At 45.8% G+C, this 22,494-nt stretch overlaps 1 protein-coding gene across 1 annotated transcript; it reads left to right on the top strand.

Moving 5' to 3' along the window:
- Positions 1-13,097: 13,097 nt before the first annotated feature.
- Positions 13,098-21,733, top strand: LOC142438710 (intelectin-2-like). Its single transcript, XM_075540798.1, has 7 exons — positions 13,098-13,158; positions 14,605-14,697; positions 16,309-16,556; positions 16,808-16,969; positions 18,262-18,382; positions 19,491-19,594; positions 21,581-21,733. Exons 1-7 carry the CDS (start codon positions 13,098-13,100, stop codon positions 21,731-21,733), a joined length of 942 nt encoding a protein of 313 aa, XP_075396913.1.
- Positions 21,734-22,494: the final 761 nt, after the last annotated feature.

Raw genomic sequence — 22,494 nt, 5'->3', positions numbered from 1 at the left:
TGGTTCTATCATCAACACTATCTTTTCCATTTATTGTTCCTTCTTCTTGTTTCCTGCTTTTGCATTGCAATCACCAATAACTATCAATTTCAGACTGAAGACATTGGTAGAATTCTTCAATTTTTTTCATCATTAGCTTTATTGGTTGGTACATAATTTTGAATAATAATTCTATTGATTGGATTTTCTTGCATGTGTACAGATATAATCCTATTGCAGGCAGCTTTGTACTTCAAGGTTGACTTTCAAATGTCCTTTTTGATGATAAATGCAATACCATTCCTCTGGAAGCTGTCATTCCCAGTATAGTAAGCCTTATAATTTTCTGATTCAAAATGGCCAGTAGCTGTCCACTTTACCTCTCTAATGCCTAGAATATCAATCATCGGGAGTTCTATTTCATTTTGGATGACCTCCAATTTTCCTAGATTCATGCTTTGTGCATTCCAACTTGCTTTTATTAATTGGTGCTTGCAGCGGTTTCTTCTTCTTCTGCCTTGTGCCCCGTCAGCAAATGAAGATGCTGGCTTTACTTCCACAGGCTTTGCTCCATTCATGTCACCATGGTTGATTCTACATTGAGAAGACAGCTCCTCCTGAGTCATATTTCAAGGGCCTTCTGACCCAGGGGACCATTCTCTGGCGCTACCTCTGATAATGTTCCATTCGTCAGGACTTTAGTATCTGACAATGTTTTGACTGTATGCATAAAGTTTTCAGCAGCTACTTTCTATGAAGTGGCCAACCAATTCCTCCTTTGTAGTCTGTATGCTATTCTGAAACCTATACACTGTTGGTGACCCTGCTGGAATTTGAAATGCTGGTGGCTTAGCTTTCAGCATCACATCAACACACAAGCTACCACAGTCGACCAATTGACAAACAAATGGTGGCTGTCACAGAACTAACAGGTCGCAGACAGGAATGGAGTGCCTCCAAGTATTTGGTGTAGCTAAATAGTTGCTAGACCAAGCAGAGCAGAAGTAGGACTGCCGTGACCAAGGAACTGTAACCTGAGTTACAACCTGTTAATAGTATAGCTCTAACAGGAAAGCCTGCCCAGTCCTGCACCTTCATTAAAATTGCTGCTACCTTTGAACTTCTTCTTCTTTTTAATTGTTTTTAAACTTTTGAGCTTCTTACTGCAGTCATCCACCAAGTTGAGGGTGTTTGACTCTGTTTCTATCACCAAGACTTTGTGTGTTAGGCTGGGTTGTCTAGAGAAACAAATCCAGTGCCACTCATCTTTGTATAAGAAAGATCTTTATATTAGGAAGCAAGTTTATATGAAGAAGTTACCCCAGCCCAGTCCAACTCATGTCCATAAGTCTCATGCTAGCCCATAAGTCCCTCTTGAGATTCACATGCAGCCACATGCTGGTAACACAGAATGGTGAACCAGGGAGCAGAGAGATCACAGGCCAGTGGGTGCATATTCCAAATTCCATTTCATGTGTAGCCAAAGTTGGTGGAAACATGGCAGGGCATCAACAGATCTCAGAATTGGTAGCAGAATCCTAGCAAGTAGGAAGGCGATGGAGCAGGAAGAGAGGTAGTTCTCAGGGTCTCTCACCCTTATATAAAAGACCATACTCTCAAGGAGGTGTCATCAAGTTACCACATTTGACTCCACCCCTAGTCCGGAGTGTCTTCTTGACATAATCCCTAAGTACTACACCATGTTTCCTAAATATTGTTCCTCTGTGTGTACAACTTTTGCATTCCAATTGCCAAGAATCATCAGTGCATCTTGATTGCACGTATGTTCAGCTTTTGATGGAAGGTATTATTGAATTATTTAACTTCTTCATTACTTGCTTTGATGAAGTAACAGGTTATAATGGAGGATCAGGAAGGACTCAAGACACCACTTTTTGATGAAAACAGCTTGTCGTGAGTTATACCGAAGCCAGGCCTTTCTCTTACTCTGCTTGGGTACGTTGCAACTTCTTAGCCCCACCAATAAGTGCTGGAGGCACTCCACTCCTCCAATAAGGTTCTTGCCCAAAGATGCTCATCTTTTTCTGTGTATGTTTGGATACCTGTTGTAGTGAGTCTCTGCTGTACATTGGGAAGCCTACTGCATTGTCTCATGCTAGTCTCCTGGTTGTGGTGACCCAATTTCTCTGTTGCTGCTCCTCATTTCTCTGGTGCCATAGCTTTCCTTCTGCCTGCTGGGTCCAGGATGTTCTTAGTGCAGGGACTTTGGGTGCAAAGGACATGCTGCACTCCAGGCTCTTCTTCCTCTTTTTAAAAGAAACCACTTTATTTGGGCTCTTACAGCTCTGTAACCATCCCTACATCAATTTTATTAAGCACATTTGTACTTAGGTTGCCATCATCCTTTTCAAAATATTTTATTTCTACTTAAGCCCTTGGTATCAGCTACTCTTTTTTCCCTCTCTCCCTTCCCTTCCACCCTTGTGAGTCCTTGATAAATGATCATTCTTTTCACATCTTACACCATCAATTGCCTCCCATCACCCATGTTTCTGTTGTTTGTTTCCCTGGAAGGTGGAGGAGTGGTGGCGGCTATAACACACCAATCATTGTGATCAGTTCCCCTCTTTCTCCCTCTTCTTCTCCACCTTCATGGTATTGCTACTCCCATTACTGTTCTGGAGGGGCTTATCTATCCTGGATTCTGTGTGTCGAGAGCTCTTATCTGTTCTAGTGGACATGCTCTGGTGGAGCCGGATTTGAAAGGTACAACTGAGGTCATGAAAGTGGTGGTGGGGTGGGTGGGTGGAGAGGAAGAATTAAAGAATTAGAAGAAGTTGTGTGTTTCGTCAGTGCTATACTGCACCATGGCTGACTCCTCCCTTCCTTGTGATCTTTCTGTGAGGTGATGTCCAATTGTCTACAGATGGTCTTTGAGTTTTTGCTCTGTCTCCCCTTGTTCATATCAATATAATTGTTTGTTTTGGATCTTCTGATGCCTGATACCTGATCCCATCAGTATCTCATGCTCAAACAGGCTGGCGTACTTCTTCTCTGTGGGATTTGTTACTTCCCAGCTAGATGGCTGCTTGTTTAATTTCAAGCCTTTAAGACCCCAGGCACTGTATCTTGTAAGAGCCAAGCACCATCAGCTTTCTACACTGCATTTGCTATGTACCCATTTTGTCTTCAGCGATCGTGTCGGGAAGGTGCAGGCTCTTCTTCTTGATGGTAGTAAGGTCCACCCCCTACTTCTAGAATTGGCTCTGTTTTGAGAGCTCTGTGAGATGTCAAAATTGACTAAATCTATTGTTAGGATTTTAAACACTTTATTTGCTTTATTAGCAGTCTGTTCAATCCCCTTGGCTGGCCATAGCAGATTATTTGCATAGTCTCACCATGGAATTTTCTGAGAGTCACAAAGATTGTGATTAGAAGGGCCATATTTAAAAAATTACTTATTTATTTATGAAAACACTCTACTAGGAGCTCTTACAGATGTCATTACAATTCATAGTTCCATTAGATCAGGAGTGGCTGTGTAACTGTTGCCATCATCATTTACATGGGGGACAAAGGGGAACTGATATTAAGAAGTTCAAGAAAAGAGGAAAATGGATTGTCAAGAGGTCCACGTTAAAGTAATTAATACTCCGTGGAGATACAGTAATACCTTCATGTAAAAAACAACCCCCCCAACCCCCTCCCACCGAAAAATCAGTTGCCTTCCCATTTGAATGTCTAGGCCTCTCTTCTGAGGCACCACTGGGTAGAAAAATCTCTTCCAATTGTTATTAAAAATTGCAAATATATCACCCAAACACGATGATATCTTGGGTAAAAGTAACAAGCGTTATTGGGGTACTAGTGCGAACATGTACTATGGAAACCTTGTAGTTTCAATTTTGTGTGGTTTGTACTTACAGTACACTTTGGCTCATAGAACCCTGTTTAACAGTTACGAGTCAGAATCAACTCAATGGCTTTAAGGTTTTGCATTTTTTTATGTTACAGCTTGGCAATTGAAAAGACAATGGCTTAGACCAGCTGAACCTTAGTTATAATTGTTAGTATTTTTTTACGTCTTTGTCTCCTTTTATTTCTCTCATTCATGTTTTAAAAAAAATACTTTTATTGGGGGCTCTTACATCTCTTATCACAATCCATACATTCCTCCAGTGTGTCACATACATTTGCGCATAAGCCGCCATCATCATTTTCAAAGAATTCTCTTCCCACTTGAGCCCCTGATATCTGCTCCCCATTTCTTCCCCCCACTTCCCGTATACCCTCCCTCACAAACCCTTGATAAGTTAAAGATGATTTTTCCTTATCTTACATCGTCCCTTAGTTATTGTTTGAGTTATCTAGGGCTCTCATGAAATAACCGAGTGGAGGGCTTCAACAAACATAAATGCACTCTCTCACATGTTGCTGTTGTTGTTAGGGGCCACTGAGTCAGCTCCAACTTACAGTGACCCTATCCATGTACAACATCATGAACTACTGCCATTTCTGACTGTTTGAGCTCATTGGGGAGCCATTGTGTCAACCCATCCTGTCCAGGGCCCCTGCCTCCTCCTCCTCCTCCTCCTCGTTCTCCTCGTCCTCGTCCTCGTCCTCCTCCTCCTTCTTCTCTCTCTCTCTCTCTCTCTCTCTTTTTTTTTTTTTTTTTTTTTTTGCGGTTCCTCTGCTTTACCAAGCATGATGACCTTTTCCAGGATGATGCTCTCCTGACAACATATCCAAAGTGAGACAATAGTCTCGCCATCCTTGCTTCTAAGGAGCAATCTGATTGCATTTCTTCCAAAATAGATTTGCTGGTTCTTTTGGCAACCCATGGCACTTTTAATATTCTTTGCTAGCATCCGAATTCAAATGCATCGATTCTTGTCAGGGTTTCTTAGTCAGTGTCCAAGTTTCACGTGCATAGGAATACCGTAGCTTAGTTCAGGCACAGCTTAGTCCTCAAAGTAACCTCCCTGCTTTTCAACCCTCTAAGGAGGTTTTGTGCAGCAAATTTTCCCAGTGCAATCTGTCATTTTGTCTCCTGACTTCTGCTTCCATGGGCCTTCATTGTGGACCCAAGCAAGATGGTACTACAATGGTACCTGATGGCAGCACAAGTGAGATTGTAAGTATTTAGATGTGTATGAACTTTTTTTTAACAATTTATTGGGGCTCATACAATTCTTATCACAGTTCATACATATACATACATCAATTGTATAAAGCACATCTGTACAGTCTTTGCCCTAATCATTTTTTCCTCCTCTTTTCTTTTTTAACATTTTATTAGGGACTCATACAACTCTTATCACAATCCATACATATACATACATCAATTGTATAAAGCACATCCGTACATTCCCTGCCCCAATCATTCTCAAGGCATTTGCTCTCCACTTAAGCCCCTTGCATCAGGTCCTCTTTTTTTCCCCCTCCCTCCCCTTTCCCCCCTCCCTCATGTGCCCTTGGTAATTTATACATCGTTATTTTGTCATATCTTGCCCTATCTGGAGTCTCTCTTCCCCCCTTCTCTGCTGTCCCTCTCCCAGGGAAGAGGTCACATGTGGATCCTTGTAATCAGTTCCCCCTTTCCAACCCACTCACCCTCCACTCTCCCAGCATCTTCCCTCACACCCTTGGTCCCGAAGGTATCATCCACCCTGGATTCCCTGTACCTCCAGCCCTCATATGTACCAGTGTACAGCCTCTGTCCTATCCAGCCCTGCAAGCTAGAATTCGGATCATGATAGTTGGAGGGAGGAAGCATCCAGGATCTGGGGGAAAGCTGTGTTCTTCATCGGTACTACCTCGCACCCTAATTAACCCATCTCCTCTCCTAAACCCCTCTATGAGGGGATCTCCATTGGCCGACACTTGGGCCTTGGGTTTCCACTCTGCACTTCCCCCTTCATTTAATATGGTATATATATATACATATATGCATATACACATACATACACATACTTATATCTTTTTTTTTTGCATGATGCCTTATACCTGGTCCCTTGGCACCTCGTGATCGCACTGGCCGGTGTGCTTCTTTCATGTGGGCTTATTTGCTTCTGAGCTAGATGGCCGCTTGTTCACCTTCAAGCCTTTAAGACCCCAGACACTATCTCTTTTGATAGCCGGACACCATCAGCTTTCTTCACTACATTTGCTTATGCACCCAATTGTCTTCAGCGATCCTATCATGGAGGTGTGCAGTCAGTGATATGATTTTTTGTTCTTTGATGCCTGGTAACTGATCCCTTCGGGACCACTCGATCACACAGGCTGGTGTGTTCTTCCATGTGGACTTTGTTGCTTCTGAGCTAGATGGCCGCTTGTTTATCTTCAAGCCTTTAAGACCCCAGTCACTATCTCTTTTGATAGCCGGGCACTATCAGCTTTCTTCACCACATTTACTTGTTCACCCACTTTGGCTCCAGCCGTTGTGTTGGGAGAGTGAGCATCATAGAGTTCCAATTTAATAAAAGAAGGTATTCATGCATTGAGGGAGTGTTTGAGTAGAGGCCCAAGGTCCTTCCGCCACCTTAATACTTGACCTATAAATATAGACACATCGATCTACTTCCCCATCCTCCTATATATATATGCATGTACATGTATTTATCTAGACCTCCAAGAATGCCCTTTGACTCCTAGCTCTTTCCTCCATCTCCCTTGACTTTCCTCCTGCCCTACTACCATGCTTCGTCGCCACCTGGGCTAGAGTATACCTCTTCTCTAAGCAACCTTACCCTTGATCATTACCCACCAGGCCTGCCACTCCCCCTTCTCTACCATTTGGGGTCCCATGTTTTTCCCTTGTCCCTGGGTTTGTTAACACCACTCCCCTACCCCCCTACCCCCATACCCCAAGTCCCCCCAGAACTGTCGGTCCCGTTGTTTCTCCTCCAGATAGTTCATCCAGCCTGTCCTATTCAGACAGACCTGTGGAGACACTAACATGCACGAAAACAAGACAGAGGAAAACAAAGCAACAGTATGCAACCAGACAACAAAACAACAAAAACAAACCACTGACAAAGAACAGAACAAAACAGTTCACAAGAGAAAAGCTTGTAGTTAGTTCAGGGATCGTTTGCTGGCCCTTAGGAGCGTTTTCCAGTCCAGTCTGTTGGGGCACCATGCCCTGGCCCCAAAGTCCACTTTCAGCATTCCCTGGGGACCTTGCCACTCCATTCCCTTGCTGTTCCGCTGCACTCCCCCAGTGCTTTGCCTCGGTGTGGTGGGATCAGGTCAGGTGCAATTCCCACACTGTGTCTCCGGTGCAGTCCCCTGTATCGCCCTTAGCCACTGATTGGCATCATTTCTCATAGTGGGGCCAGCCATGTTGTTCTCGATGTGTATGAACTTTTATGAAGATTATTCTTCTAGGGAAATGGAGTAGGTTCTATTTCTTGAGTTTTCAGGGCACAGTTGATAATTTTTTTTCACAGTTGATAATTTAAGACAATTAGAATCTCTCAATTTTTGTCACGCATAATAAATCAATAAGCTGTAATGATACTGAAAGTATATTTAATAAAACTATGTTCAATTGAAATTTGTGATTGCTCTTTGACTAGAGTTTTTACTTACATTTTATTCAGGTAGTCCCACTTTTATTTTTTAGAATTATTTCTTTATTGTAGAGCAATTGTGACAGTCTATTGATTTTCTGTTGCATGCATATAGAAAAGTCCCCTTACAATTTGTGGGCATAATATGCATAACTATATGTCATTTGATTTCTTGACTGCTGCTTGTGGATCTAAATACAATGAGTGAGTTTCTGGCATTAGTCAATCAACACGAAGCGATCCCAAGTGATGACAGGACACAGGGTATTTGTGAACCAAGCCTTTCAGGTTCGACTCCTCACCTGGGCTCCTTTCCTCCTCCTTCGTTCTCAACCCACAGATCAGTTGACACAACAAAGCTCATTCAATTGAGTTTGGGTTGGGTGAGGCAGGCACTAGGTAACAGATGGTATGTTTCACAATTTCTAAGAAATAAATGTTATCTGATGTTTGTGCAACGTTTAATGGTTTACAAAGTGGTTTATGCATTTGGCTGCCAACTGCAAGGTTGGAGGTTCAAATCTATCAGCCGCTCCGTGGGAGAACGATGAGACTTTCTGCTCTGATAAGGATTTGTAATTTTGGAAGCCCACACAGGCAGCTCTACTCTGCCCTATAGGGTCATTATGAGTCTGAATCTGCTCGATGGCTGTGAATTTCACCCATAAACCATCCATTTGATCCTCACAATAGTTCTAGGAGATTGTGAAAGTGAAGAGGTATCACCAGTCCTTTTTGTCTAACCTCACAAGGGCCGGGGTGGGGTGGGAGACTCACCACCATCAGCATCAGCTCAAGGCTGAGTGCTTTGAGGTGGGGGACAGATATACCTTCATCCTCCAACTTCTATACCTATTTTGGCCTCAGCAGTCCCTTCCCCACAGTCTCTACTTCTCTGCTGGGTCCAATAATTCACTGCAATGACCACACCAGACTCAAAGACTCTACTTAGAGCTATGAGGTTTATTAGTGAAGTAACTGGGTACAGTTTAGGGTAAAACTGATTTAGGGTTTCATTCTTTGACCAGAACAGCATTTTTCTGAGTCATGCTCATAGGCAAGCCTTTTTCTGGCCTCTCTGCCCAACTCCTATGTGGGAAACTGAGGACTGGGAAGAGAGTATATGCAGACAAATTCTCTATTTTCATGATCCAGGAAGTCTGGGAGGCCAGGGTTCTGGGTGGAGGGAGGCCTTCACATCTGTGAGTTGGAGAAGAGTCCCAGTCACATCCTCCTAAGTAAAATAATGACCTCTTACAAGCCCATGGCTGATCACTATAAGGCCAAAGCCTTTAGTGATAGAAGCAGACATGTTTCTTTTGCTCTCCCTGCTCAAGGGGCAGTCAAGTTCCCTCTCCCTGCCTCCAATGCTAGTATTAGGCTTCTCCCCCAGTGAGATCAGGGACCTCTAGGGTTAAGATACTGCCCACTTTATTTCGTATGTAATGAAGAGGTCTGTAAATCCTAAGGATATACAAGCTTGTAAAAGGATATATTAGCTCTCTCTCTCTGGTTCCTACTGCCATGGAAGAGGTGAACCCTTGCATGCCTTGTCTGGTGTCTGTTTAATTATTCCGTTCCATTCCATAACTGTCCCTTAAGACCCACCCAGTTCTGGGCTGGCTCACTCGCCTTTGCCTTGCTCAGATGATGGTTACACATTTCAGTCTCACCAAGAGTACGGAGATTCTGAACTCTTCTGGTAAGCCTCCTGCCAGGCCGCTGAACTCTCTTGCTCTGTGTGCCAGCACACTCACTGTTGCCATCTCCCTCCATGGGCCAGGGTTCCCACTGTGTTGTCTCTGTCCATCTGCTGGTTCTGCTGCCTCGTTTTCTCTGCCACTGCTTCTTGCCAGCTCTGGCGTTCCAGCTCTTTCCCTGTCTCCTGAGTGCCAGGGATGCGCTCCACTCTCAGCCCTTCTTCTCCATGGTAGTGAGGTTCACTCTCAGCTTGTAAGCCCAGCAGGATGGTAAAATTGACCGTCTCATTAGGGGTCCAAACATCTATCTGCCTAGTCTCATCCTCACTAGGACTCTATGCATCCCATTAGCATCAACAGGCTGTTTAATCCCCTTGGCAGGCCACAGAAATAGTAGCTTCGTCGATTTCATTTGGACAACAGGGAATAAACCTGCTTTGGTATCCATCACAGAACAAGGTTGTGGCTCCCACTCCTTGGGTAGAAATGAGAAGTGCTGGAGAAGGAGGACTGAGAGTGAAAGGGAGCTGTGCCCGAGCATCAGTTTATGTCCCAGAGAGTAGACCAAATGGCAGAGTTGGCTGGGAGGCCGCTGTGTGTATGGTTCAGTGGTCAGTCTGGATCTTAGCAACAGACGGTGCTGAAAGGAGCCATGGTAGGTTGAAGTGTGTATGGCTTCAAACACTCTTTTTTTCAAACACTCTTGTTTGTTGGTGTGGGTCTTATGGGGATTGTGAGCTTCCAACATGCTGGAAAGCTCCCAACAACGGAGAAGTTAAAACCAGAGAAATTTCAGCACCTTTAATGACAACTAAGTATAATCCTCAGGGCTGGTACTACCTAGAGAGGTATCAGTTAAATTAAGAAAGTGCTTAGACAAATGTGTGCATAAACAAATGTGATGAAGAAAGCTGATGGTGCCTGGCTATTAAAAGATGTAGCATGTGGGGTCTTAAAGGCTTGAAGGTAAACAAGCAGCCATCTAGCTCAGAAGCAACAAAGCCCACACGGAAGAAGCACATCAGCCTGCGCGATCACGAGGTGTTGAAGGGATCAGGTATCAGGCATCAAAGAACAAAAAAATCATATCATTGTAAATGATGGTGAGTGCAGAGTGGAGACCCAAAGCCCATTTGTAGGCACCTGGATGCCCCCTTACTGAAGGGTCACAGGGAGGCAACGAGCCAGTCAGGTTGCATGGTAGCAACGATGAAACACACAACTTTCCTCAACTTCTTAAATGCTTCCTCCCCCCCCACTATCATGATCCCAATTCTATCTTACAAATCTGGCTAGACCAGAGGATGTACATTGGTACAGATAGGAACTGGAAACACAGGGAATCCAGGAGAGATGACCCTTTCAGGACCAGTGGTGAGAATGGCGATACCTGGAGGGTGGAGGGAGGGTGGGGTGGAAAGGGGGAACTGATTACAAGGCTCTACATATGATCTCCTCCCTGGGGTATGGGCAACAGAAAAGTGGGTGAAGGGAGATGTCGGAAAGTGTAAGATATGACAAAATAATAATAATTTATAAATTATCAAGGCTTTATGAGGGAAGGGAGAGCTGGGAGGGAGGGGGAAAAGAGGAGCTGATATCAAGGGCTCAAGTAGAAAGCAAATGTTTGGAGAATGATGACAGCAATGAATGTACAAATGTGTTTGACACAATGGATGTCTGTATGGATTGTGATAAGAATTGTATGGGCCCCCAATAAAAGGATTTAAAAAATTAAGAAAAAGCTAATGACATAAAAGTGATCATTGTACTGTGATTATAAAATAAGGACACTGTATTGTTAAAATATGTACAATGGGATATTTATCATTGAAGGCCACAAAGTATATAATTTGGCCTCAAAGTGGCTAAAGAAGTGGATGTGTAACTATCTACATATCTGGTGTAATTGGTGAGGTAGCTGAGATAATAAATGAATATGTGAATCCAGGTAAAGGCTATATGAGGGGGCTAAAAAATTCATGGAAAAATGAAATGGAAAGATAACAGAAAATTTCCAAGAACTTTTAGAAGCCTTCTTGTAATGTAATGTTATATATATATATATATATATATATATATATATATATATATATATATATATATATATAACACATGTATTTATTGTGGTTTAGGTGAAAGTTTATTTGTTTTTCACCATACAAACAATTTTGACATAGATTTTCCACGACATTGCTGGTAATCCCCATAATGTACCGGATATTTCCAGCTTGGGTTCCCATTCACCCATTTTTCCCCCCTGCCCTTTTCTGTCTCCTGTCTAAGTTTGCTTTTGGTCAAATGATGCTCTTTTGGTCTGGATACAGTTGACTATCCTTAGGGACATTTTCCTACAGGCTGTTATTTTCCAATTAAAAAAATCATTTTATTGGGGGCTCATACAATTCTTATTACAATCCACACATACATACATGTGTCAAGCACATATGTACATTTGTTGTCACCATTCTCAAAACATTTGCCTTCTATTTGAGCCCTTAATATTGGCTGCTCATTTTTCCCCGTCTCACCCCTCCCCCTCCCTCATGAACCCTTCATAATTAATAAATTATTATTATTTTGTCATATGTTACACTGTCCGACATCTCTCCCTGCCCTCTTCTCTGCTGTCCATCCCCCAGGGAGGAGGCTATATGTAGATTCTTGTAATCGGTTCCCCTGTTATTGTCCAATTTATAGGCCTGTCTTTTCGGTGGCTGAAAGATGATTTCTGGAGCATCCTGAATTCTAAGGTGGAGCGATGTGTAAGAAACGTAATTTCAGGATTCCACTAGTTTCTATCAGAGTAGTGCGTCTGTTTTTAATTATTTCTTAGTGAACTTGAAATGTCTTCTATCTTTTCGTCTCATTCTATCTGGGCCCCTCTACTGTGAACCCAGCTAAGTTTGAGTGGACCGCAGTGGCGGCTGGGTACCATCTCGTTCTTCTGGTCTCAGGTTACTGGAGGCTGGGTACTGTTCTTATGTCTTTGCAATGTTTGTCTGTTACAAATAATTTCAAAGAAAAGAGTTAATTAAGTAATACAATTATAGTTAGATACACACAGCAATTGATGTTCCGACAGAGGAAGAAGATAACAGCTTTGCCAGGGGTTGGGATATCAAACAGAAAAGGCTTTGCAGAGAAGTTTATAGAGAAATCCTTCATAGTGATGGCTTGACCCTTGGGCCTGGGGTCCTAGTGCATCTGGTTGGAGGTAGGATGCAGGGAAGCACTATGCGGTCTGACCTTTCCTGACCGTCTCATTATGAGATGTCACACTGGGTGTCTGTCTATCTATCCAGCTTATCCCTGAAACACCTGACAGAGCAGGATTCCTCTTCTCTCAGGGAGTGAGTGAGAGCACTTCGTGTGAGGCCAAGACCACCGCTCCTGTTCCTCCATCCATTTACACCCCCTTGTTCATTCTACAGTGGCACCCTTCAAGGAAAGATGGCAGCGGGAGGGGCCTACAACCGTGGTTGGGCAGGGCTTGGCAACGTGGAGCAGGACTGGGTTGGGCTTACCTAGTTTGATTCTCTCCATAAAAAGCGCTGCGTTTTGCTGTACATGAGGACTCTCTTCAGGGGAGACTGTGAGAGGCCCTGACTGGCAGAGAACTCTCAGCCGGAAGGAGGGCGCTTCCAGTGCTGGTGGGAAGGGGCTTCTGCGGTTGAGGCAAGGTCCTTGTGTGGAGGGATGGGGAGTGTCAGGAAAGGAACTCATGGCCCATTGAGTCTGTGCGAGGTGGCTAGGGGTGGAGAGTACTCTGCGAAGCGCTAGAATGTCCAGACCTCATCACTTCCCATTTGGGAATTCCTAATTCAGAAAGGATAGTTTAGCCAATGATCTTGTGCCTCTTGTTTCCATATAGAGGACAATGGCCCAACTCTGCTTCCTGATGTTCCTGGCTTTGGCCACCAGAGGGTGCCCCAGTGCAGGTAACTAACCCAAGGGAGCAGGTAACTAACTCAAGGGAGCAGCCTTTTCTTTAGCTCATCCCTGCTGTTGTGTGTTGAGTTGTGTTGTTTTGTGTTGAGTGGAGGGAGGGAATGCGTTGGGCTGGTCTGGGCTGGTTTGTCCATCTGGACGTGAAGAGGAGCCACTGAGGTACAAGAGACCACACTTAGCAGCAGGTGTGAGACACGGACTGGGTGCTGATTTCTGGCCTTTCTTGGGGCCCAGTTTCACAAAGTCAGGGTGGTAGCCGAGACATGTCCTAGGGCCCATGCTCTGGGACTCAGAGATGGATGGGTCTCCTTCCCCGTGGTCTGGCTCCTGCGGTCTCAGCAGGAGGGAGCTGTGTGGTCAGTGATGTGCTCAGGGACTGTCCTCCACTAATACTTGGCCTCCTATTACTGTTCCTCCCACCAGGTATCATGTTGACAGTGTTCATGGTTATTAGGCTCCATTATTTAAAAAGTAATCGAAAAAGCACATATCCTGTTTGATCTCCAGGGGCAAAAAGCGCTTATTAGTCACCCTTTACCGATTGCAGGGTGGGGTGGGGGAGGGGAGAGGTATGCTTAAGCGTCTGTCCTGGGGAGAGCCTTGTCATTGTGCACCCTCTGGGATTTCAACCTGAATTATCTCATTCAAAACTCGCCTTCTTTTCTCACTTGGCCAGGTCTTCCGGATAATATCTAGGCTCCTAGACTAAGAAAGACTGGGCTCTCTCCTCCTGTGGAGAGTCACAAGTCTTGGAAACCCACAGGGGCATTTTGACCTTGTCCTATAGGGTCGGTATGTGTCGGCATCGACTTAACGGCAGAGTCTGGCTTTGGGATCTGGTTTTAGACTAATAAACAAAGCCTCTCATCCTCTGACCTAAGCTACTTTCTCAGCTCTGTGTTTCACTCCTCCCCCCTGGCATGACCGCATTTACTGTGCCAGAGAAAGTGAACCATCAGAGTTGGACCATGCTTTATGACATTTACCTTCTCTCCTTCGCCCCTCTTCCAAGAGCATCCTTTCCCCTTCCTCTCTGCCAGCTCCTCTTTGTCCTGTCACAGTCAACCTTCTCCGAATTACACCGGCCCCTTCTTCTGAAAGTTTCCTTCCTCTCGGGAGCCCGTCTCGGTTGGGCCCCATTTCTAAGTGCTCCCTCCCTCCAGAACTCCATCTCTTCAACCAACGTGTCGTACCCTCTCTACTGCCCAGTGCTTATGTGGTGTTTGTAAGACGGCCTTTGCTAAAGCTAACTGAGTGGAAGAATTCAGGTGGGAAGTTTGCACCAGATCTTGGGGTGGACAGTCTTGGTAAAAGCATCCCTGACTCACACCGAGAGCAGTGAGTGACTGCTGCAGTGGGCAGGGGCTGGGAACCGGGGCCAAGAAACATGGCGTCAGTGGTTCAAGACCGTTAATGAGAAGGATCACGTTTTCTAGCCTCGACCCAGGAGACCACCGCCTGCGGACACTCCCTTCATCCTTCGTTTAGAAGCTGCAAGGAAATCAAAGACAGCTGCCACCAAGCAAGTGGTGAGTGGTATTTGCTAGCATGGGATCTCTCTGAGGGCACTTTTTCGCAGAGTGGGGCCCAGTAACCACCCACCAATACCGTCAATCTGACTCTGACTCCTAGTCCAAGTGCTTTCAAACCCTGGGAGGAGTTTGAGGCCTCCATAGGCCACCGCAGTCACATCAGACCCCATCTTGGAGCTGGTGGCAAAAACGTGGAGGGTCTGAGACTCTCCTTGTAAACCCATAAGGTCGCCTGCTATACTCGTATAGATGCTGACCTGGCATCTGAGCCCACAGGGTCCTCGATAAGCATCCTGGCTCACAGCACTAGCAGTAGCCTGACTATCAGCATTTGTGTGTGGGCTGGTTCTCCGAGTCCTAATTCCCACAGGAGGATGCAGAGAAAACCAGGTGCATCTGCGCAGGTAGTGGCTTTGTCAAGCAGGGACACAAATCTGACCAGTAAAGAAACAACCATTCAAACACAAGGTCCCAGTGCAAATGTCGCACAGGCGCTGGGGTGCTCTGTTGCTGGGGAGTCAGTCCATGCTGCTTAGAAATCGGGGCGGCTGCTGGGCAACACCTTGCGGTGGGGATGGTACCTGGCTCTTCCTCAGGCCCCGGGAGGTGAGGAGGAGCTTCCCCACCACAGCACCTCCAGTAGTTTGGGCAGTGGGTGAGAAGGGACCTTGAAACAGCGCCCCCACAAGGCGCCCATGTTTGGGAGGATGACCTGTGTTGTGTGAAGGCTAGGTCAGCTGTGGCTAGGCCTTACTTCAGTAGAGACAGCACAGGGGAGGGCACCAGTGCCAGGGTGGAGCCCTGCTCCCATAGTGCTGTGTTGCCAGAGAGGACTGTCAGAGTCACGGGCAGTGTGACTCTGTTTACAAGGGAAGCAGCCAGGTCTGCCCTTTGCTCTGAGATGCACAGAGTTTAGCAGTTAAAGGCTGGAGAGTGGGGAAGTGGAGGGTCCCTCTCTGACACTGAGGTCAGGAGCCCTGGTAGAATGGTAGGTTACAGGGTGGGCTGCTAACCAAAAGATCAGCAGGTGCCCTTTGCTCTGAGATGCACAGAGTTTAGCAGTTAAAGGCTGGAGAGTGGGGAAGTGGAGGGTCCCTCTCTGACACTGAGGCCAGGAGCCCTGGTAGAATGGTAGGTTACAGGGTGGGCTGCTAACCAAAAGATCAGCAGTTTGAAACCACCAGGTGCTCCATGGGAGAAAGATGAGCTTGTCTGCTCTTGTAAAGACTTGCTGTCTTGGAAACCCACAGAGGCAGCTCTACTCTTTTCCCCAAGGTTGACTCAATGTCAGTGAGTTTTTTCTTATTGTTTCCCACCCCACCCCCTCAATTTTATCCAATGTCTACCCAGAGGGAGACACAATATTTTCTCTGTTTCTTTGTTATATAAATATCTCCAGTAAAAATGTATGGAACAAAGCAGCCAGTTAGTCAGTCAGCCAATAAGAGGAGCAGGTATGATGGAGACCAGAAGCCAGTTATCTTCTAACAGGTGCTTGTGTGGAAACAGTAAGCGCATAGTCTTAACTTCCCAGAGTGTTCCTGGTTATGGGCCTGAGTTGGGCCATGTGCTCTCAGATAGAAAGGTTCTGGGTGGTTCCCTCTGCAGATGGCCTGTATTTCCTCCGCACTGAGAATGGTGTCATCTACCAGACCTTCTGTGACATGACCTCTGCGGGTGGCGGCTGGACCCTGGTGGCCAGTGTACACGAGAACCACATGAAAGGGAAGTGCACGGTGGGCGATCGCTGGTCGAGTCAGCAGGGCAACAGAGCAGACTACCCAGAGGGGGACAACAACTGGGCCAATTACAACACCTTTGGGTCTGCAGAGGCGGCCACAAGCGATGACTACAAGGTAGGTATCACTCACCACCCACTTGTGAAATGGGGACGAGTTGATGTGGCTGGAAGATGGGGATGTGGAGCTGGGACTGGAGAAAAAGAGTGGAGTATTTGCATGTCTTGAATCCCAACTTCTTCTGCTAGTCTGAGCCTTGTTGACCATCTGGTCACCTGGATCCCAGCCCTGTCAGTGCAATTGTGTGTTGAGTCTGTGGTGTCATGTGACCTTCAGGCTGTCTAGGATTGGTGTCTTTTGCTCTCTAGAACCCTGGCTACTATGACATTCAGGCGAAGAACCTGGGCATCTGGCATGTGCCCAACCTAGCACCATTGAAAAGTTGGCGGAGACAATCTCTGCTGAGGTACCGCACCAACAATGGATTCCTCCAGAATCTGGGTTACGATAATCTGTTTGGCCTTTACCAGGTAAGTGGGCTGCTGGGTAGGAGTCAGTTTGTTTGGCGGTCAGAAAGTACGTGAGGGTGCACCCCCAAACCCAGAATTGCGCTGGGCAGAGTGGAGGTTTCTTAGCATGCATTTTCCCACTAGGTGATCATTGAGAGACTTGCTCTGAGGTAGTGCACCCAGTGGAATCACCTGGGAAGGTTCTCTCTGGTCACAGTAATTTTTTTCCTAAAAGCAGTTTCCCTCAAACCTCTGTTTTTGTTTTGTGATGGCCAATTTAAGAGAACCCTGTACAACTGTAAAATTTTATATCCTGCTCAGGAAAAAATGCTGCAGAAACTGTTGTGATGTTGTTACAAGGACAGTGCTATGGGAAAAACTCGTGTGTGAATGGGTTTCTCATTTCAAAAAGGTGAAATGTTGACTGATGACAAATCTCATTCTGGATGTCCATCAACTTCCCAAACAGACAAAAATGTGATCTTGTAGTGCATTTAGAGTTTGTTCCACCAGGTCAGACTGTTAATCAAGCTTTCTTTTTAGAGGTTATGAAAAGATTGTGTAACAGAGTGCAACAAAAAAGGCCTGATTTGTGGCAGACAGCGGACTGGTTTTGCCACCACAAATTGTTGCATCTGCTTACACAGCATTCTTAGTGTGCCAGTTGTTGGCACAAAACCAGCATGCCTCTCTTGCCCCACACCTTTCACCTGACCTCACTCTGTGCGACTTCTTTTTGTTTCCTCAAATGAAGAGGGACATGAAAGGACCACAATTTGGAGATGTAGAAGAGGTGAAGGAAAAGATGAGGGGAGGTGCTGTCAGCCACCCAAAGAGATGAGTTTGAAAAATGTTTCCAAGAATGGGATTGTAGATTTGACAAATATACTAAGTATAATGGAGAGTACTTTGAAGGTGATAAGGTTGCTCTGTAAAAAAACTTTAAATACCTAGCTTTGAAAAAAATTCTGTTTATTTTTTGGGTACCTCTTCTTAAAGGATTTGTGGTGGGGAGTGAGCCTCTTTCCCACAGTCCCAAGTCACTGCGAGGTACCTGGACTAACTTTCTCTGTCTGCTTCTCTGTGATCTCATGTTCCTCTCTAGGAACTCAGAGTCAGCTCTGTGGGAGTCAAGGGTGGGGGGAGAGAGAGAGGGAGAAGAACAAGGGCACTTCTGTTAGTGGAAAAACATAGTCACAGGAAGAGGGGCCACGCGTTTCTGAAGAAACCCCAGCCACTCTCACCTCCACATTTGATCATCGCAGCATCTCTGCCTGTTGTTCTCACACAAACTCTAACTTTGGTGTCTGCAGAACTACCCAGTCAAATATGGAACAGGGAAGTGTTGGACTAACAACGGCCCAGCGATACCTGTGGTCTATGACTTTGGCGATGCTAAGGAAACGGCATCTTACTACTCACCGCTTGGTCAAAGTAAGTGCTCGCTCCCGAAGCTCAGCCATCCGTTCTGGGTGACCTTGGGGAAAGGACTGTCGCTGGCAAGAATACGAACTGTCAACATTTGCTGAGCACTTAAAACGTGGCCGACGTTTTCTTAGGATCTTCACATGGGTTTGTGCCATTTACTTATGATGAGATCCCTCTGACCTTAGAATGGCGATTGTGCCCACTTTATATAGTGGGAGACGGACACCGAGAGCGAGTGGACGTTCTGAGAACCACATGGCGCATAAGCAGCAGAGCCAGGGTCTATAGGCAGCCACTGAGCCAAGAGCCTGTTCTCTGAACTCTTATGTATGAGTTACTAGAGGAGTTAAGAAAAAGTGTGGGCTAGCGCTCATAGGAAAGGAGAACTAGCAAAGTGGCCTTTATTATAAAAGAAATAAAATCTTCATTTTCTTATGGTCCAAAAAATCCCCCCCAAGCCCCAAATTTGCTGCCATCGAGTCAATGCTAACTCACAGAGACACCACAGGGCAGGGACGAGATGTCCCTGCGAGTTTCTGAAACGAACTGTTAACAGGAATTCAAAACCTCATCTTTCTCCCAAGGAAGGCTGGTGGTTTCTGATTGCTGACTCAAGGTCAAGTATAATTAGTGTTGGTCAACAGAGTTTAGGTTAAGGAAGTCATACAAGTTGAGTCTTTGATGGGAAAATCAAAGCCATCACGTTTGGCATTTGGCATGTCAACGAAAGCAGGTGGCTGTCGGGAAAACAAACCGATGGAATCGATTGAGAAATGTGTAAACTGAAACCTGTGGCCGCCCTCGGTAGTTGTGTGTTCCTGTTGTATCCTTTGAAGTCTTTCCGTAAATGATCTTTCTGTAAGGTTTTATATCCCTTTTAGCCTTAGACAGACAGACAACGGTGCTCTCAATCTTCTCTGGGCTCTGGGCAGAGGTTACCGCCTCGCCTGTCCACCAACCTCTGTCACGGATGAGCCAGGCTCTACCCCACAGACTGAAATGCAAGCCTGAAGCCTGAGCTTTTGGTGTGGGAATCCCAGAGCTGGTCAAAGAAAAGCGGCCCCTGGTTTGTCCTTTGAACATGTCAGTCATCTCTCTGCCTTTTGCCTTGCAGAAGAATTTGTTGCAGGATTTGTCCAGTTCAGAGTGTTTAATAGAGAGGGAGCAGCCAATGCCCTGTGTGCCGGGATGAGAGTCACCGGCTGCAACACCGAGCACGTGAGTCTTTAGGGAGATTGTGTGTGTGTGTGTGTGTGTGTGTGTGTGTTCAGTGATGTGCCTTTTTACTCCCTTGATGGTGTCTCCTGGATATACTTTCTTTTAATCAAGTCCCATGTATTGATACTCACTTGTGAGAACTGCTTTTGTGTTTAGAGAAGTATTTCACTATTTTGAGGTCATGAAGTTATCTCCCCATATTAGTTTCTAGAAGTTATGTGCATGTATATATTTCAGTCTGGTAGAGGAGAGGCTCTCTTTGAGGGACATCTGTGACTGGGGACAGGAGGGAGTCACGTCTATCTAGAATGAATGAGGTCTTTCACTCAGTAGCCTCTTCCTGCTCCCAACTAAGAAACCAAGAGAAGGGCAGTCCCAGCTTCACTGCCCGCTCCGCAATCAGTTAGCCCCACCGCCCAGCCAGGATGAGGCAGCTCCGTTTTCATGGAAAGAGCCTTAGACTCAGTTAGAGCATGATGGGAATATGGGCAAAGGGGCAGGTGAGTCTGTACTCTCTTCCTTGACACTGGCTTCCATGGCCCCTTACACTGTTCATCAGTGCATGTCTGCATCGATGCTTGCATGAATCTTTTCCTTAAAAACATGAGAACCTACTATGTGTTTGGTGTTAGACATAGCCTTTTCCCTAAAGGAGCTCAGATAGAGGGGAGCAGGAATGTAAATGCATAGTTGCCATCTCGTGGTGTGAACTATCAGAGAAATGCTCTGGGGACACAACCGAAGTTCGCCTATCTCTACTAGAGGCACATAGCTGATTCTCCAGGGATGGTGGCATTGTGTTGAATGTCAGAAGCAGTCTGGAGTTCAAAAAATAGTCAAGGTTGTTGTCGTTGCTGCTAGGTGCTGTGGAGTTGATTGCAATGCAGTGGGACCTCATGTGAGAGAGCAGAGCTTCCCTGCAGGGTTTGAACTGCCACCCATTGGGTTAGCAGCCAAACACGGAACCAGCACACCTGCAGAACTGCCTAGCAAGGGATAGCACTGTGATCTTAGCACAATCGAGGTGCTTGGGAGAATATGGAGTGTTGAGGAAGCGGTCAGCTGTTTTGTACATTTCGGGCATTGGTGTATGCTGAGTAGAGGTAGGAACTGATTCTGGAAATATCGGCAGGGGCTGTGTGATAAGAATCAGTGCAGAATTTTGAATAAAGCAGTGGCAGTGACTGGATCAGCTTTTGGTTCACAAACACCCCTCTGAGAGCCGTGCGGAGGCCCTGCGTTCTAGAGCAGGGAAGTTAGGTACCAGCAGTTCCTCTATGAGGCAGGTGCAAAGGCCCGGATGTGAAGTGCTCAGGGCCTTCACTAGGGCTTTCTTGAGAGGGAAGGATGGGCGTGGGGAGGTTTCCAGGGACACAGGTGACAGGGAATCAACAGTTCTTGATGACCTGGTGATTTCTGGAGCCAGGAAGTGAAAAAGCGTGCATCATCCACGCTTTTGTTCTGGGTGACTGAGTGCTACTAATGATTATTCCAGATAGGATAACAGACTGTGGGACAGGTGAAAGCCAAGAGGTGACCATTTTCTTTTGCTCAGGTGGAACATGAGATATCAGTGCGACATCTATGGGGAGGCATCCAGGCAAAGGCTGGTTGGAGATGGAGGTCTTAAACATGAGACAGCGTGAGCTAGTCCCAGAGATCTGGGCATCTCCAGCATACAGTTCATAGTTACAGTCATGGGAGAAGATGTGTGCCAACGTGGAGTATGTGAAGTGTGGACTGAGTTTGAGGAATAACATTCCCGGATTAGGCAGAGGAGGAGAGGCCGGGAAAGGCACTTTAAGCATGAATGTAAGTAAGGGGAAAGAACATTAGGAGAGAGGACGGTACCGGTTACTAGAGGGCGGATATCAAGACCTTGCAGTGATAACACTACGTGAAGCACGTGGTCCAGCCAAGGAGGAGGAATCAAAGATTCCAGGAAGCCTGTTGGTGTCGCAACACTGCCCTCTTCTGGTTTTCTAGCACTGCATTGGAGGAGGAGGCTACTTCCCAGAACAGAGTCCCCACCAGTGTGGCGATTTCTCTGCCTTTGATGCGGATGGATATGGAACTCAGCAATGCTACAGCAATAGCCGGCAGATAACGGAGGCCGCCGTGCTCCTGTTCTACCGGTGAGAGCCGTGCGCTGCGAGCCCTCACCTGGCGCCCAGTCCTGGAGACGGAAAAGCTGGAATGCTAATGAGGAGGAGAGTAATAAATGGCATCAATGGATGACTCTGGGTGTCTTTGAATTCCTCTGACAAGTTGCCTGAGATCCTGAGGGCTGTTTTACAAGAAGACCTGTTGTGCTTGAGAGTTTCTGGGCTTTGGAATTTGAAGTCGTAGGTTTCCCAGAACATAGTATGCCCCTCTTTCCAGGACACTCGGAATTAGATTTAAGGCAGCGGAAAATAATTTCTTCTTAATTTCATCTAACTCACCCTTATGGTCTAATCAAATGAAGCCCTCAAGATAAATATATTTCCCCCCAACAGTTTATTGGCGCATAGTTTACATATCATACAATTCATTAGTTTAACTCGTTCAATCATATCAAGGAGAATTGTACAATCATTACCACATCAATTTTAGAGCATTCCACCTGCCAACCCCCCATGATTACATCATCTTTAAGATGAGTTATACAATCACAATCCATTCTGATGCTCCCTTCCCCCTCCCACCTCCATGATTTACTCCCGAAATCCCCTTTTGCCCTTATTACCCACCTGTGTGTTCCCTATATCCCCCTGCATCAGTTATTATCACTATGTATCCACTACTACTGTGCCTCACAGCTGGGAGAGCTGATGGAAAACAACGAAAAACAAAACTGGACTAAGGTGGTAAGGATAAAAATATAATGGTACAAAGACAAAAATATAAATGATGTGCAA

Source organism: Tenrec ecaudatus, chromosome 1 (assembly GCF_050624435.1).
Source record: "Tenrec ecaudatus isolate mTenEca1 chromosome 1, mTenEca1.hap1, whole genome shotgun sequence".
NCBI lineage: Eukaryota > Metazoa > Chordata > Mammalia > Afrosoricida > Tenrecidae > Tenrec > Tenrec ecaudatus.
This window is presented reverse-complemented; position numbering and strand designations above follow the sequence as displayed.